This window comes from Symphalangus syndactylus, chromosome 1 (assembly GCF_028878055.3).
Source record: "Symphalangus syndactylus isolate Jambi chromosome 1, NHGRI_mSymSyn1-v2.1_pri, whole genome shotgun sequence".
In the NCBI taxonomy this organism is placed as follows: domain Eukaryota; kingdom Metazoa; phylum Chordata; class Mammalia; order Primates; family Hylobatidae; genus Symphalangus; species Symphalangus syndactylus.
This window is the reverse complement of record NC_072423.2, coordinates 12,097,307-12,115,908: the sequence shown is the minus strand read 5'-3', so window position 1 is coordinate 12,115,908 and position 18,602 is coordinate 12,097,307. Positions and strand designations below refer to the sequence as shown.

General features: G+C 36.6%; 1 protein-coding gene across 4 annotated transcripts in view; it reads left to right on the top strand.

The window, feature by feature from the left end:
• The window catches only part of ZNF407 (zinc finger protein 407), a 477,787-nt gene that overhangs the window by 175,016 nt on the left and 284,169 nt on the right, over window positions 1-18,602 (top strand). For 3 of the 4 annotated variants that reach the window (XM_055296328.2, XM_063633737.1, XM_063634270.1), the window contains one exon: window positions 16,546-16,620. The exons of the other annotated variant lie outside the window; for it this stretch is intronic. In XM_055296328.2, coding sequence (XP_055152303.2) covers window positions 16,546-16,620 — 75 coding nt within the window. The remainder of the gene's footprint in view (window positions 1-16,545; window positions 16,621-18,602) is intronic. 4 annotated transcript variants of the gene reach the window in all.

Genomic DNA, 18,602 nt, shown 5'->3' with positions numbered 1-18,602 from the left:
GTTAAGTATTATAAGTAATCTAGAATTGATCTAAAGTATGTGGGAGGATGTGCATAGGTTATGTGCAAATGCAATTGCCCGTTGAACAATGTGGAAGTGAGGGGCACCAACCTCCCTTGCAGGTGAAAATCTGTGTATAATTTTGACTCCCCCCAGACTCAACTACTAATAGCCTACTATTGACCAGAAGCCTTACTGATACCATAAATAACCAGTTAATAAATATTGTATATATTACTGTATTCTTTAAGCTTGATAAAAGAAATTGTTATTAAGTAAATCGTAAGAAATAGAGGTACTATTTATTAAGTGGAAGTGAATCCTTATAAAAGTCTTCATTCTCTTTATCTTCACATTAAATAGGCCGAGGAGGAGGAGGAAAGCAGGAGGGTTTGGTCTTCCTGTCTCAGGGGTGGCAGAGGTGGAAGAAAATCATAGTAAAAGTGGACCCACACAGTTCCAATTCTTGTTGTTCAAGGGTCATCTATACTACATTATTTTTATATAAGGGACTTGAGCATGCATGGAGTTTGGTATCTGCAGAGGGTTCCTAGAACCAGTTCCCCAGGAATACCAAGGGACAGGTGTACTTATCTTTTGATTATGTTTTGTGTATTTATAGTAATTGTTTTATTGTTCCCTAATTTTAACATCTTTGTTCATTCTGGGTTGGTTGTATTTGATTGATTTTTCTCCTTATTATTGTTCATATTTTTACACTTCTTTGCATGCCTGGTGATTTTTTCATTGAATTCTAGACATTGTTAATTTTACTTTGTTGTTTCTGTTTATTTTGTAGTTCAATAAATATTCTTGACCCTTGTTCTGAGATCGCAGTTAATTTACATGAAAATGATTTTTTTGCTTTGCTTTTAAGCAGGATCAGAACAGTGCTCAGTCTAGGATTAAGTGTCCCTGCCTCTGAGACAGAACTTGCTGTGTGCCCCTTGAGCCCTCAGGTCTCTCAAGTCTGGCTGATGGGAGCCTGTGTGAGCCCAAACACTATTTTTTTCTTTCTGTATTTTGTCGTGCTCTCATGTAGCTTCTTCATACGTGTGACTTGATCAATAATCGCTGAATCCTCCATGCGCTCTTCCCGTGTTAGAGTTCTGTCTCTGTTGGGGTCTCTCCTCTCTGCCCTGTGCATTCCAGCTGCCTGGTCTCCCTGTGTTCTCCCAGCTATAGCTCTGTTTCTCCCCTCGTTCCACTGTCTGACAGCTGGCCCTTTGAGATCATTGTCTTTCTTTACCCGATGTGCTATTTCTTAAAAGTTGTTATATCATGCATTTTTTGGATTTTTTTAATCAATGGGAAGGATAAAACTGGTTCTGATTACACTATCTTCTAAACCCCAAATCAGTCAGGATTCACTCAGACATTTAGAGCCACTATAATATACGCATATTACTCTGTGTGTGTGTGTGTGTGTGTGTGTGTGGCTGTGTGAATAAAGTTAATATGCTTGTTACAGAAATTTGATCTCATGCAACAATGGGAGCTTTTTCACTAGTCTCTGTAAGGCGTTGTCATCACATCTGATGTTGGACCTTGAAACCCACAGGGCAGGCAGTTGAGAAGTGAGGCGGGATGTGACATGAGGGAGAACGAGAACTTGGGGCACCCACAGGCATGAGTGGGAGCTCATAGCCTTGGACAGTGGTGGTATGGGATTCCACAGAAGCTGGGTCCCATCCTATACTTCTTAAACTTACCCATGAGGTTCAGGAGTCAGAGAAGCTGATGTAGAAGCTTTCCCAGGATTGTGGAGAGTGGTTAAAGGTTTGCTTGTTGTCTTGTGATGATGAGATGATCTATGTGGCAATGCCTGTGCGCTGTGGTTTCACATCTGCCCTGCTTATTTCATACTGGTATTTCTCTGCTGGCTTTCCTTAACCAGCTACATCTAGGGAAGCAAATTCTAGGAAATAGAATTTGGCTGAGCCAAGTTGTCACGTCACTGAGCCCCATCTTCGTAAGGCATATTTAATCTCTGATTAAAGAAAAAAAGAAGATATACTTCACCCAACATGATGTACATGTTCAATACACAATCAACAACATGCTAGCCTATTACCAAAAGGGAGTACACTAGCCATGTTTTGTTTTTAGGGTTATTCATTCTTCAATTTTCATTTTCACTTTGCTACCTATACCTTTTAAAATGAATTCTAAAGGTAACATCGTTAACACATATTATTTTAGATGATAAGGGAACTAGAGATGGGAAATAAACTAATCCCGAAAATTTTTATTTTTTAAAATTTCTTCTTTTCATTTTTTTTTTTGAGATAGAGTCTCACTCTGTTGCTCAGGCTGGAGTGCAGTGGCACAATCTCGGCTCACTGCAACCTCTGTCTCCCAGCTTTAAGCGATTCTCCTGTCTCAGCATCCCGAGTAGCTGGGACCACAGGTGCGCACCATCACGCCTGGCTAATTTTTGTATTTTTAGTAGAGACAGGGTTTTGCCATGTTGATCAGGCTGGCCTTGATCTCCTGACCTCAGGTGATCTACCCGCGTCGGCCTCCCAAAGTGCTGGGATTACAGGTGTGAGCTACCGTGCCTGGTCCTGACATTGTTATTATTAAAAAGATTCCTGAGTCTTTCTTATTTTAATAGATTCACTTAGTTTATTATAAATTGCTATAGGAAAGTAATTCAACCGTAATTCTTCTTAATTGAGAACTTCTGCATCTCTCCAGTGTTGTGGTAATTGATGATGATCTTCTGGAAGCACTGCATGTTTTTCATATACCTGCTGAATATTACAGATTATATTCTGTTCTGTATACAGATTATATTCTGTTTTATAAACTTTTATTATTAAATGGATCCTATTGTGTTCTAATTTTTGTATAATTGTATTTCATGGAAAATATTTATCTTAACTCTAATATATGTAAACCTCAATACAAGACACAGAGGATATATTATCTGCATATATTTCTCATATTATTTTTCTGCTGAATATGTTCAGAATTAGATTGTATAATTCTGAATTCTCTTTTTTTTTTTTTTTTTTTTTTTTGAGCTGGAGTCTCGCTCTGTCACCCAGGCTGGAGTGCAGTGGCACGATTTCGGCTCACTGCAAGCTCCGTCTGCTGGGTTCACGCCATTTTCCTGCCTCAGCCTCCTGAGTAGCTAGGACTACAGGCGCCCACCACCACGCCCGGCTAATTTTTTTTTTTTTTTTTTTTTTGTATTTTTAGTAGAGATGGGGTTTCACCGTGTTTGCCAGGATGGTCTCGATCTCCTGACCCTCATGATCCACCCACCTCGGCCTCCCAAAGTGCTGGGATTACAGACGTCAGCCACCGCGCCCGGCCCCTGAGTTCTCATTTTTTGTTTCAAAATAATTTAATATATTTTCTCTGCATATATATATTGAATGTGCATGGTGGGTACCTTCAATTCATTTTCACATAAATTACAACTTGAATATACCTATTTGCCAAATAGTATTTTTAAAGCATTAAATGAAGAAGTCTTATTTTTTAAAATTACCCTTAAGCCAGAGTCCTTGCACTAGTCTTAGAAATAGAGCTGTTGGACAGGTTGGCACATCTCGCCTGCAAGCTCCTTCATTACCCAAGAACATTTCTCCCTGATGTTCAGTCAAGTATGGAGTGCTGGTCACTTTAGGCTCAGCTGTTCCTAGATCCCTCTTAGACAAGATTGGAAACAGGGGTTGGTTATCATTGACTCATTGATGTCTGCTGCATTACATGTGATTGTAGTGTCAATGTACATAAAATATCAGGGAAGAAATTTGAAGACAAGTTACACGTAAATGTGGAAATCCCTGTTTTGGTGGATTTATTGATTGGTGTTTTATTCCTTGACAGGAACACCCTCATGTGTTTTAGCTCCTGCACATTTAATCAATAAGGACAATACCAGAATTATATGCTTGGGTAGGAAAAGTCTTAATTTATTAATAGCAATCATTTTTTGATGCTTACTGAATTTCTTGAAATACCTAGGAATTTTACTCTAGACTTCTATATACTGTATATAGATAGATAGATTTTCTTAGACCATTGCTATATTCCAGTAGACCTCAATTTTCTCATTTATAAATTGAGGTTAGTAATACCGTGATTTATATCTACTACAGTTGTGGTTTTATCTTCAATAATCCACATTAAACATTTGTTACCCTCTTTGGCCATAGTGTTCTCTCACTAATATGCTAAATTTCATCACTATTTATTTTTAATATTTGCATGGCCCTCTTTTACCCTGGAAGGATGAAAATGATATTTATAGAGTCCTGTCAGCCAGTGCAACGCTACAGTGTGTGTTCTGTGTGCCATCCTTCCTCTTGTCCCTGGGGTCCTCTTCCAAGTCATGGTCATCGTCATCATTGTCATCATTATCATCATCATTGCTGTGAAGTTGGCTAACAATTCTAGAGGGCTTACTGTGCTAGGCACTACAGTAAGTCTTCACCTTACCTCATCTCATGTAATCTTCATAGCAACCCTAGGGAAGAGAGATAATGTCCTTATCCAGTTATAGGTAGGGCCAGATTCAGCCCAAGTTTCTTTGACATCAGGCTTTGCCCTGACCCTCAGTGATATTCTTTTATGGCCTACCACCAAATGATTTAATATACCAAGCACATCTGTGTATGTATTTTAATTCCCGTTGACTGTGTTAGCACTTTGCATTCTCAGGTTACTATCTTACATTAGCAGAAGGCCCCACCATTGTTTTACCTCCTTCAGAAGAGTTGAGGTAGCTCTAGGCAAAGGGTTTTTTACAGAGCTGTTTTTGAAAGTTTCCAATGAGTATCTCTTATGATAAGTACCTCTTTGGCTCATACTGTCTTTGTACAGTATAACCAGTCATAAACATCTCTCATAGAGTTTGTTTTTGATTCTCCTGCTGGGGATTTCAGTTGGTCATGGCAATTCCCATTTTATAGTTTATCACTAATACAGTTGTTTACAAAATTCATTGTATTTTTTAAAACAAATCAGACATTAATGATCTCATCTTGTCTCACATGTCATGTATTAACTTAACCAAGGCCATACTGGCCTAGACTACTAGATGCAGGTTTTTGCATGTGGGATGCAAGTGCCTAGACTCTGATGCAGGTTTTCAACTCTAGACTGGAGCATTTTTCACTGAACTTCTACTATCTGTGTCTCAAAATCAAAAATAATATACACTTTCATTATTGATTTACTTAGTTGTTGGAAAATGACTTTGTAATTAAAAAATAATTCAGCAGACATCTGAAACCAGGCCTATACCTGATTGAAGTTTGTAAGAGGGAGAGAGACACAGGACAGTTGAGTGGTGAGTGTGGTCTGTGGGCTTTGAGGAGACAGCCTGGGGCACATTCTGACTCTGCCACTTAGGAGCTTGCCGTCTTTGGGGGCTTAATGGATATGCACCTCAGGTTTTTCATCTGGAAAATGAGATGTGGTGAGGGTTAGATAAGTTGATTCACATGAAGCATACAACAGAACTTGGAAGCTGGGAAAGGTGGCTTATGCCTGTAATCCCAGCAGTTTGGGAGTCTGAATTGGGAGGATCAGTTGAGTCTAGTAGTTTGAGACCAGCTTGGACAACATAGCGAGACCCTGCCTCTACAAAAAATAAAAATTAGCTGGATGTGGTATGCTCACCTGTAGTATTAGCTACTTGGGAGGCTGAGGTGGGAGAATCGCTTGAGTCTGGAAGGTGAAGGTTGCATTGAGCCATGATTGTGCCACTGTAGTCAGCCTGGGTAACAGAGGGAGTCCCTGTCTCAAAAAAATAACCAACCCTTCTCTCAAGAAAACCTCAGAAAACAAACAAAAGCTACAGAACAACCCAGAACTTGGCAGTCTCCCTCTTTTCCAACAACAACAAAAAAAACAAGAATAAAATAACCTTAATGCTTTTATTATTAAGAACCTGGTTAATATTTGGAAGTCTACAATGTACTCTTAACGTCTTGAAGTATAATATTATTTACAGTTCTTAGAATAGTTAAATCTTCATATGGACCCTCATTAAGTGGCAATGGAATTGACCCTTGAAATAAAGCAGTACAACCTTGCTGAATATCTTTATTTGCCCCTGGAAATTGTGGGTACGTGTGTGTTTGTATGCATGTGTGTGTGGGGTGTGTATATGTTTATCACACAACCTCTCAGATTCTTGAACATTTATGTGTGTTGTAGCTAGCATTTTATAATATCTAAAAGGTTACTGCAGTTTTGCTGTATGTAGAATGCCTGTTCTCAGGAGAGGTGTGAAATTTAAGTAAAGTTTGTTTCTTATGAATAAGCAAAAAATTCTAACTTTTGTCTTTTCATGGAGATTTTCATTAAATATAATAGCATTTATTTTCAAGGACCGGCAGAGTCATCCAGGAAAATAATAATTATAAAGAATTTTCAGATATTTTAAATTTTAGAATGTTGGTAATTTGTATTTGAAACAAGTTGCTTTGTATAAAATTACAAGGGTACATTTCACATGTGAAAATGGTGGGTTCTGTATGGTAATTAAAACCAAAAGGGGTATAACATTCAAAGGAATTGTGTCAGAATATATTTGAGAAATAAAGATGATTATTTTGGCGTATCAATGATTTGGTAAGAGTTTGAGAAATATAATCATTAAATGTTATTTAACACCTGTTAACTTATGAATTTTGGAGTAGACAAATTTCATATAATCATAGTTTTCCCCCTTTGTTTGTAAGGTAAATTTCTGACAGATTTGAATACCTTTGAACTGCAGGTTTTTCTGTATTGTTTATTTAACATGCTCATTAATAGGTAAGAGAAGTAGGTGAGAAAAATTCTTTCCTGAAGTCTTGATTAAACAATATAATATGAACCTGCTTACAAACATATTTAGGATGTTAGATAATGTATTTCATCTTATATGTTAAAAAATGAAGTCTTTCATAATTAATTTCAGTTTTATTTTATATTATCTAACATATTTTACATGTTAACAACAAATTATAGTATGCCTCAGGTTTCTGACACTTTAAAAATAAAATATATTTATTTTGATTTTGTTTATAATAAAACTGGTGCAATCTATCTCAATTGGCTGTTCTTTAAGAAATGATCATCTTTATTTTTAAGCATAATTATTCTTGATAACTGATTATGTGGTATTTATTTTTGTCTGACTTGTTTTATAGGTCATTAATTTTTAGTTTTTCTCTTCACCATATGATAAGAATTTTCTTTTAAAAATAGTGTGTATACTTAATCCCAGCAAATCTTAAAAAAAAATCTCTATGCTTATATCATTACTAGATTTGTCATTCATTAGCTTGGATAATTCATATTCATTTAGGAAAATAATGTAGTGGTTTTATTTTTGAACAGTTTTATTTCAGTAGTAGTTTCATTCTTCTTATTTTCCATGAGGCTATAATCTTTCATTAGGCAGGAAGTATGGAGTGGTGGAGAGACTTCTGTATAAAGGTCACCAGGCATGAATTCTACTTTTGCATTTTCAGCTTCTTTGCCCCATTTTCTTGAAAAAGTCAAAGTCACTTATCTTCTCTAAGCCCCAGTTTCCTCCTCTCTCAGGGTGATCTGATTATGCCCAAACTGCATACTCATACACTCTTAGGTAGCCATTGAGGAGACATATAAAACTGTTGTATAAACTATACCTCTGTAACTATAAGCAATATATTATTTGTTGCTTTTTTAAATTACAGATTTTACTTATAGAAAAACTGCCCTATAAATCATCTAAATCTAAATCCCTTGTCAGAGTGAATTTGTTTGTTGTTTGCTTCTTTTCATATATATATAATTTGTTCATGTATATGTCAGAATACAAGGATAAACATACATAGGGTTTGTTGTATGTAGTATTTTTTGTCCTTTTAAAATTTAAGCTGTCATGAGCAGCTTTCTATATTTTCAGTTGATGCATAATATTATACCATGATTGTGCCACTGCTATTGAACTTTTAGGTTGCTTTCACTTTTCAGTTGGATTGTAGCTTTTTATCTTTTATTTCATATTATTTTTGGAGTGCATATTTCAGCAATTAGAATACCTGATTCTGAATGACTGTTGAAGACTATTATTTGTTTGCTTAAGATTTGGTGCTTATCCAGTTCAGAAGGGAATTATAACAGGTTTTTGAGCTGAGGCATGACATGAACATATTTATAGGAAGGTGTGTCATGGGGGTATATGGAGTGAGTTGTGTGGGAGAGTGCCTTGTAGCTGTGGTACTCAGACATAATGGTTTGAACTAGTTCATTTAAAATGGAAAAAGAAAAGTCTTGGTAGCAAAAAATTATGAAGAAACAATTGATGATATATGAACATGAGTATAAGATTACTAAATCGGGAAGGTGGCACAAATGATAGAATTCAGAAATTCTGCAGGAGATCATTAGTGTGGAACAATCATGACTGAATGTTGGACGTGCTTTACAATATTGTCAATGCAGACAAGAAAAAATGTCCTGGAAAGGCCATGGGTGGAAATAAATATTTTAGTGTCATCCACAAGGAGGTTATGCTTGAAGCCCAGGAAATGAATTATACCTTTGAAATATGAATGTATATGAGCAAATATATCACCCTTAGAGGATAAGATGAGGAACGAGAATTGACAATAGTATGAAAGAGGAAGTGATCAGAAGTGGTTTGGAACTATCAGTAGAAGCCAAGTTACTAGAGAGCTTAAAGAAGTGGTAAGTAACACCTTTACGCTAAAGTTTTATGAGAATAATTGTTTGAATAGAATGCTGTCCTGCAAAAGCTAAAATGTGATTCATTTACAGTAATGTATTTTGTACCACCTGAAAATTTATTATAACACATTTTAGAATAACGAAAAGATATACTGATTGTTGCAGTGAGTACTCATTTACCAAACGTGGCCATTACAGTTGAAATCCTCTGTGTATACTTCCTTCTGTGCCCACAATGTATATGTTTGTTTGTGTGTTCATTTATTTCCTAGCTTTGTGGATTGAAAGGGCTTAGACTCCATGATACTCCAGTAGCAGTGATCAGAGTTAGCACCCAGGTCTTGTTTTATAAACACCACTACCTACTGTAAGAAACCAGGACTGATTGCAGGTCTGGAGCATGGACAGTGATTGCTGGGCCTGGAAGGCTGGTTATACTAGAAAATAAGGAAGAACCCAACAGTAAGACAAATGATGTCAAATAAACCTAGTAGCCAACTTTAAAGAGTTTCCACTGGCCAGTTTTGGGAAAACTTGAGAATTACAAGACATAATTACGGTAATAGATTATAAAATATGGTATAAAATCCAAGAGTCCAGATAAAGTGCTTTAGAAAGAAAGTGAGGGTGAGAGAGTATGTCACAAAAAGATTGGGGAAAATGGTTAAGTCTCTCTGTCAAAGAATGCTAGCTAACTAAAATAGAAGGAATGATAGCATATTGGTATTTTGTAGCCTTCAGAATAATGAAGTTAGGCAAGATTCATTAATGGTCGCTTATGCCATTGGGAGAAGGTTGTTAGTGAACAGGATACTCACACAATATCAAAATATCACCTACAGATTACTTAATTACAAATGGCAAGTGAGTATTTATATTGAAGAAATTTTGAGATTACTACCTTAAACAAATAGTCAAGTGTAGCACGACTAATGGGATGTGAACCTGACATTACTTTTATCCTGATACTATGTAATTGGAAGTACCCAACATTCCTAGGTGATGTTCTTGCCAAAAATGTTTAAACTGAATCAAATCATGAGGAAACAATCAGACATACCATATGTGGGACATTATTATAAGTTAGGTTACTCAGAATTTTTGTCACTATACAAATAAAGAAAACGAGGGTAGTTGTAGATGAAAGGAGATGAAGGGGACGTAACGAAACACAGTGAGGGTGTCTCCTAGACTGTGTAGTAGATATTACTGAGCCAGTATTTTCTTGAGTGTGATCTTGATCACAACGGGTAGAAAAATGTCTTTCTTTGGAGTTGTGTGCTGGAGTTTTAGGGGAAAAGTATCATCTCAGTAACTTACTTTAAGATGACTTAAAATAAAGAAAAAGTACGTACTAATACATTCTTAGTGAGAGAGAGCAAGTAAGCAGGCATCCCAAAACATTAGTGGTGAACCGGTTTGGAGAGGGTACAAGTATTTCATGTATTGTCTTTTCAAGTTTTCCAAATCTTAACTTTTTTCAAGAAAGAAGCTAAGAAAAAGAACAGTTCACAATTAAAAAATAAAAGTGTGATAGATAAAAGTATAAACCTTAAACATAAAATTAGATATGAAGTTGTTTATCAAAACTTTGTAAACTAATTATCCTTTCTGCCTGCTAGGATTGTCGTTGGAAGGTTTCTACTTGGATTATTATTAGTTTTTCTTTACCTATTTTGTCCCATGTCAGTATTATCTATTCCACTCCACCCTTCACACCCATCTTTTCCTGCTCAGGTCAGAACAGTATTTGTGAGAGTATCATGACACAACTGTAAGCTGGATACAATGTTTAGATCATAGTTCAACTGTGTTACATAGCTAGCCATACAATGTTTATTTAAATTATTCGTGACTGTTTCTTGGACTGAATCAGTGCTTTGTAACCAAATTCTGATGATGTCAACTGCAAGTGCAGTATGTAGTAATCTGAATAGACATTATCAGATAGTTTCTCACATATTTATCAGTTCCCACAAATCTATTTTCTTATAGTTGTGTGAGTCAGAAGTTTGAAACCAGTCCTCGTACTCGACACCAACTTCACCATGCTCTGAATGCTTGTGTCCCTCCAAAATTAACATGTCGATACCTGTATTAGGCTGTTCTCGCATTGCTACAAAGAAATACCTGACGCTGAGTAATTTATAAAGAAAAGAGGTTTAATTGGTTCACGGTTCTGCAGGCTGTAGAGGAAGCATTGTCCTGGCAGCTGCTTGGCTTCCAGGGAGGCCTCTAGGAACTTACAGTCATGGCAGAAAGTGAAAGTGGGGTGACATGTCTCACATGGCTGGAGCAGGAGCAAGAGAGAGAGAGGGCGGACGTTTTACACACTTTGAAACAACCAGATCTTGCAAGCTCTCTATGGTACCGAGAGGCTGACGCTAAACTGCTCATTAGAAATCTGCCTCCATGACCAATCACCACCCACCAGGCCCCACCACTAACATTGCGGATTGCAATTCAGCATGAGCTTCGGGCAGGAACGCAGATGCAAACCATATCAATACCTAATCCCCAGTGCAATAGTATTAGTTGGGGCATTTGGGAGTTGATTTTGGGAGGGCAGAGCCTTCATGAATGGGATTAGTGTCCTTATAAGAAAGGCTTAAGGGAACCTGTTTGCCCCTTCTGCCGTGTGTGGACACATAGAAGACACCCTAAGGGGAACAGGCCCTCATTACACAGTGAATCTCCTGGCACCTTGATCCTGGACCTTCCAGCCTCCAGAGCTGTAAGCAATAAATGTCTGTTCTTTATAACTTATCCAGTCTCAGGTATTTTGTTGTAGAAGCCCTGACTGAGTACTGTAAGCATTTTCTAAATTGTTTCCTGAAGACACAGTTCTAGTAGACGTTTTCTGTGGCAGAAATATTTAATGATCCGGTAAGGTTAGAAAATACTATGCAGATCTCCTATGTCTTTCCATTTCACTGTGCTAATCAGCACACACATGACTGAGAAGTCTATAGAACTTAACTTTTTAAACCTAGTGTTATCCAAACTTATTTGAAAATTCCCCCTAACCCTACTTTTTGGTAAAATTTCTGTTGTCATCCTGAAGAACAGTCATCCATAGGAACCTGTTTGGCACAAGAGAAACACAGCCAAACCCCCATGCAGTAAAAAATCCAAGTATAAGTTTTGACTCCTCAAAAACGTAACTACTGATAGCCTACTGTCGATCAGAAGCCTTACCAATAACATGAACCGCAGATTAACACATTCTTTATGTGTATTATATGCTGTATTCTTACAATAAAATAAGTTAGAGAAAACGTTATTAAGATAATCATAAGGAAGAAAATGTGTATATTTAGTATTCTTTAAGTGGCAGTGGCTCATCATAAAGGACTTCATCCTTTTGATCGTCGCATTAAGTGGGCTGAGGAGTAGGAGAGAGAGGTTGGTCTTACTGTGTCAAGGGTGGCAGAGGTGGAAGAAAATCATAGTAGAAGTGGACTTGTGCAGTTCAGACTCATGTTGTTCAAGGGTCAGCTGAGCTGTATGTACTTTAATAGATGAGTTAGATCATCTCCCATGACTCTCAAATTGAAATAATTTTATAGTGATAAAACCTAAAGGACTGAAGAAATAGGTCTTTATTATATGGTATATAGTGTACAATAATTTATTTTGAAATATTGTTAAAATAAGATTTTTTTTTAAACTGGAATGTAGGCATTACTACTGCATTGCTGTTTTTACAGCAGAACAAATTTTAAGTTATACTGTGTCAGGCATTTACGGATACTTGTAAGTCAATTGATATTTTTAAAACATTATTATTTTTTATTTAAAGGTGTTCCTTCAGATGATTCATGCTTGCAAATGGATGACTTGAGCAAGAGCAGTTGTAGCATGGGTCTTGGCCTCAAGCAGTAGAGTTGGCCTCCTGTTCCACAGGCTCTTGGATGTTCAGTAGGCTTCCTCATGAGCATGTCCCAGACTGATCTCCTTCAAAACAGCTCGATTTCTCTTAAGCCAAAAATGGATCATTTCTTTGATTTCTCTTTCAGACTCTATATCCAATCCATATAGAAATTTGGTTAGCTCTGATTACAAATATATATCCCAAATCTGACCACGTCTTCACTGCTAGCCTTTGTCCAGGTCACTATCATCTTTGCCTGGATTATTCCAAGAGACTGTTGATCGATCACTCTCTCTCTGTCTCTCTCTCTCTCTCTCTCTCTCTCTCTCTCTCATTCAATCAGAGCAGACAGGAGTGCTATTGAAATGGAAGTTGAGGCTAGGTGTGGTGTCTCACACCTGTAATCCCAGGACTTTGGGACTTCTAGGCAGGAGGATTCCTTGAGCCATGGAGTTTGAGACCAACTTGGGCAACATAGTGAGACCTCTGTCTCTACAAAAAAATTTTAATTAGCCAGGCCCGGTGGCGCATGGCTTTAGTCCCAGCTACTGGGAAAGCTAAGGTGTGAGGATCCCTTGAACCTTGGATTTTGAAATTACAGTGAGCTATTTAAAAAAAATAGAAACAAAAGCAAAAGTAAGTTGGACAAGTCACTCCTCTGTTCAGATGCCTGAGATGGCTTTTCTTCTCACTCAGAATAAAAGCTGAGGCTGTCGTGGCCTTCAGTGTTGCTATTTTCACCCGCCCTCTGTTTTCGTTAGGGTAACCTCCCTGGATGGGACTGTCCTCCTCCTCACTTACCAGCTCCCAGGTTTATGCTCCCACATCACATCTGTGAGAATGAATTGAGACTGCCTTCAGAGGTCTGTGGTTGTGCTCTCTCCTGCTCAGCAGGAGTTGCTGGTCCTTATTCCTTGGCAGGCCACATGCCTTCATCCTCTACTCACAGGTCTCATTCCTGAGCCACCCAAATGTGGAATTTCAACCCCTTGCTGACATTGTAAGATCCTTGTTCTCTAATTTATTCTCCTACCATTTGACACCGCTTAATATGATACATATTTTACTGTTTTTTTTTTTCCTTGTTGTCTGTGTCTCTCACTAGGTTGTACATTTTTTGAGGGCAGGGACTTTTATTTGTTTTAGTCACCTGTGCATCATAGCTGCCTAGAACTGTTCCTTGCATAATAGTAGATCCTTAATAAATATGTAAATTAAATGCATGTGTGAATGACTAACACTGTCCACAGAGGAGTGGCTCAAGCTTAGTGTCACTGCATCCTGTTGATAAGCAGCAGTTTGTCGAGAATGCTCCGGGAAGGCATGACTTGAACGGTCTGTGTTTTCGTCATAGGTGCAGGACCCCCTCACAGCTAGCACATAGTAAGTGATCAGTAAACGTGATGAGACAGGGAGTGAAGGTATGAAAGAATGAGGATTTATTGGGAGCAAGGCATGCCAATTGGCTAGCTTTCAGATTTGCCATCATTTTTGTTTTATTTCTGGTGATATATAGATTATGTATATATATATTTAAAAGTTAAAAACGTTAAAACAATAATGTTACAGTGTTAGTGTGGAGTAGCCTACCTTCAGTAACCACATATGGCTGTCAATATTATGTCCATATGGGTCAGTAATTTAATGCTACTCATGCTTGGCATATATATATTTATTTATTTATTTTTTTTGAGACAGAGGCTTGCTCTGTCGCCCAGGCTGGAGTGCAGTGGTGCAATCTCGGCTCACTGCAAGCTCTGCCTCCCGGGTTCATGCCATTCTCCTGCCTCAGCCTCCCCAGCAGCTGGGACTACAGGCGCCTGCCACCACGCCTGGCTAATTTTTGTATTTTTAATAGAGACGGGGTTTCACTGTGTTAGCCAGGATTGTCTCAATCTCCTGACCTTGTGATCCTCCCGCCTCAGCCTCCCAAAGTGCTGGGATGACAGGCGTGAGCCACCGCGCCCATCCAGCTTATATATTCTTTTTAACTGAGGATAATTTTGAGGGTTTTACATTATTTGTACTTTAAGCCAAATTTAAAGAATTAGTACTTCTTTTATGTCCAGTGTTGGTTGAATAAATATTTTGCATTTGAACACAATTGAACTGTGTTATACTATTAAAACTTTTTCCATTTTTCTCCATGATAATAAAAATTATTATTTCACTAAATATTCAGCACTAGAGACATTCAGCACGTTAGGACATTATATTAGGCAAAAGCTTTTTCTCCCTATTTCCTCTACTTTGTTTCCCTGTGCCATGGAATATTTTTGCTTCAATTCTTAAAACCTAAGTATTTTAATTAATAATTTTGTTTTCTATTAAAAACTGCACTGTGGATTCTAAGTTCTGATCTCTTAAATTATACTTGGTCATGTAAATAAGCTGTGCTTTGCAGCTTTGGGTTTTTAACCTTTGCTCTTTGCTATTAGCTTTATGTTTTTTTAATTATAGACAATGGAGGACAGTAGGGAAGTTATGACTTAAATTCACTTATTATTACTGTGTTCTTTTTTAAGGAAATGAAAAATGTTATTTTGTCAAAACCAAGCAGAAACAAATACAGAATTTTTGTACTTTTTTTTTTTGCTTAGCATTTAATATTATCACAGTTTTTTATATGCGATAATTTCATTTTAGTGATTGATGTTGGTACCAGTTATTTATAGTTGTAAAGTGTGTATTGTCCATAGTTGTTATTACCTAATATTTAAGTAGAATGATTGTTGTTTTCAGTGTATATAACTGCATTATTTGAATGAAGAAGTCATGGTCATTTGACCTTAAACCTGAGATTCTGTAACATTATATGAAGTTAAACAAAATAAATTAGACATGAAAAGAAAAGAAGCATTTTTTTAGAAGTTGTTTTGCTTTTGGCTTTTGTCACAAGTCTTTTCTGCAAGGATACAGTACTTTATAGTCTTATGTGGCTCATTTGTGCAAACATGTCCAGATGAATTCAGTGTTTAATGTTGAGAATCTTATAACATGCCAGTTTGATTTGTAGCCCTTCATATCATAGAATGCTAATTAAAATCATATTTTTGCATATGTCATGTCTTTCATGTACATATGCAAATAGATTCTGTTGCCTTTCAGCTATTAGTAATTAACTTTATGAAGGACAGCTGTAATACATAATTAACAAAAATGTTTGCAAGCCCTTTTACACTGAAAGTTACAACAGTAAATTTTTTTTCTGCTTATCCAGAGAGCCGTTTTAGTTTTGATGCTTCTGAATGTTTCTGATCTAAATTGTTTTAAATAATCACATGACGTAATTAAATTGATACTGCACTGTGTTCAGGGGTAGAGTGGCATTCATGTACTGCTGATTCCTGTCCGTTTCATATTTATGTCAACAAAATTGAATTAAGTAAGCTGATTTGTGTATAAAGTAAGATAGTATGTCAGGTAATACTTTTTGTTTGTTTTTGTTATTGATATCTAGGTACTTCAATATAATTTTTTGTGCTATAGATACACATTTGTATTATTTTTAAAAACCTCTCTTCAAGTTATTACCATGTTTTTAAGGAAGCTCCATGAAAGCTATTCTTTTTCTCTTTTACGGTCCTTTAAATATTTAATAAAATGACATTTTCTCAAACTCATTTCATGATTGAAGTGTGCGATGACCCAGGGGCTGTGCATGTTATACTGAGGTATTGCTTCATCTTTCTTACCAACTGGAAGTAAAGACAGGGATTGAAGAACTACAATCACTGTGCTCTTTTGCACACTGTTAGTGTATCCAAGTCAAAACTGAACCAGTCAGTTCAGATGTAGACTTCTTTTGAAGTCCTACAATATATTTAATCTGTATGCAAGCTTTGGTGTAACAAGAGTGCCACTGTAATATGCTTTTTATGCTATGTTTGCATATATGTATATATATTATTAAGTTCTCTTTGTACAGATTTCTAGCGGAGAGTCAAGTTTTAGTTTTATAATTACTTTTATTTATTTTTTAGGGTTGCTTTTGTAATGAAGAAGCACTTAAATACTCATCTACTAGGCAAGCATGGAGTTGGCACCCCAAAAGAAAGGTAATTTTCATTCTTTTTTTTTTCATTTAAAAATACAATTTGATTTTTATTTTAGGCTTTATTTAGTAACATGACTTCTAGAATTTTTTTTCACGTCAGTTCATCATGTTTCTATTTGTGGTACTCTTTTGTCAAATATATTTTATGCCATCATTTCATAAAAATTTAACACATTTTAATTAAAACTTGAGTCTAGAAGTAGTTGAAAGCATTTGGAGGACTTTGAATTTGTGAAACAACCTTGAAATACTAGAAGAATTAAATTGGAGGGAATTACCTTCTGAAAGTGCATTCGAGTGTGATAAAACAAATATGTAAAACTCAACTTTGTTTTATTATATATTCTTATTTTGAGGTTTTAAAATAACAGTTTTGAATTCTTACTCTAGACCTAAAGATTGCTGATATTAAGAAGAAATACATCTGTGTCATCCCCCAAATAATACTGCAGTTGCCATGTCATGAAAAATAACACTACAATTATTATGTCATCAACTGCCAGGTTTTCTTTTTTCTTGCTTCTGTATCATAATTAGCTTCATCGCATAGACTTAATTATATTAGGTGAACTGAAGTATAGCAGTGTCAGCTACCAGGTGAACATGGCTACTTCTGATATTTTAAATCTTTAAAATGTGCAGCTCACTCAAAACTGGTGTGAGCACTGGTACTTTCCTTAAAGTCGGTGTAGATTTTCAGCTCCCCTCAGATTCTCCAAGGTAGGGTCCAAAATTCTACAGATACTCTCAGAAACTCGTTTTTTTAATATTGTTTTCAGAAGTCACTAGTGATGCAATTTTTTGTGTTACTCTGAAGCCTGAGGTCTTCAGTCATATTTGTAAATGTTTAATAGTCTTTTTGAAAATATAAAATGCTCTTAGCAGTATTTTCTCTGTTTATGGGAATTTAAGTTGACTTTTCTGTCAGGCATATTGTTTTCTTTAGTATTGTAGTATGGGCATAGACTGCTACTGAGTCAAAATTTTGGGATCTTGGGATGTCTCCTTTGCACCCATATGTTTGATTTCCTCCCCTCCCCTCCCCTCCCCTCCCCTCCCCTCCCCTCCCCTCCCCTCCCCTCCCCTCCCCTCCTCTCCTCTCCTCTTCTCTCTTCTCTTCTCTTTTCTTTCTTCCTGTTCTCCCCTTTCTCCCCGTTCTCCCCTTTCTCCCCTTCATTTGAGATGGAGTCTTGCTCTGTCACCCAGGCCGGAGTGCCGTGGCATATGTTGGCTCACTGCAAGCTCCACCTCTCGGGTTCACACCATTCTCCTGCCTCAGCCTCCCAAGTAGCTGGGACTATAGGCGCCTGCCACCACATCCAGCTAATTTTTTTGTATTTTTAGTAGAGACAGGGTTTCACCGTGTTGGCCAGAATGGTCTCAATCTCCTGACCTCGTGATCCCAAAGTGCTGGGATTACAGGCTTGAGCGACGGTGCCCGGCTGATTTCCCGTATCTTTCTTTGTAACGTTGTATTTAATAATTGCAGCAAAAATACATGCATTGAATGTGTCAGGGATGCATTATTCTTGAAATTTAAAAGCATACTATATTTTTAAAAGAATAATTTGCGACATGTCAAAGTTACGTTTCGTAAGTGTTAAGTATGTAGAAACAGAACATATTTGTAATTGCTATGTTTTCATTGCTTTCACATGCATTATCTCAGTCCTTCTTTGACCTTATTAGCAGTACATTATTATTCCAGTTTTATAGATCTAAGGACTGAGCCTAGAAAATACAATAATAATTTATTCAATATCTCATAAATAATAAATGATGGAACTGTTACTTTTCTGACTCTGATTTCAAAATAAATTTGAATGAAAACAGTCGAGATTGTGCAAGTAGTAAAAAGAAAATATTTCCCAACTGTACTTTTAAATAGTATATATTTTTAATTTAACTATATCATTTTGGTTTTTACTTAGATATTTTTTTAAAAATTGAAGAATTGTTCATATTGTTTCAAAGGGAAAAATT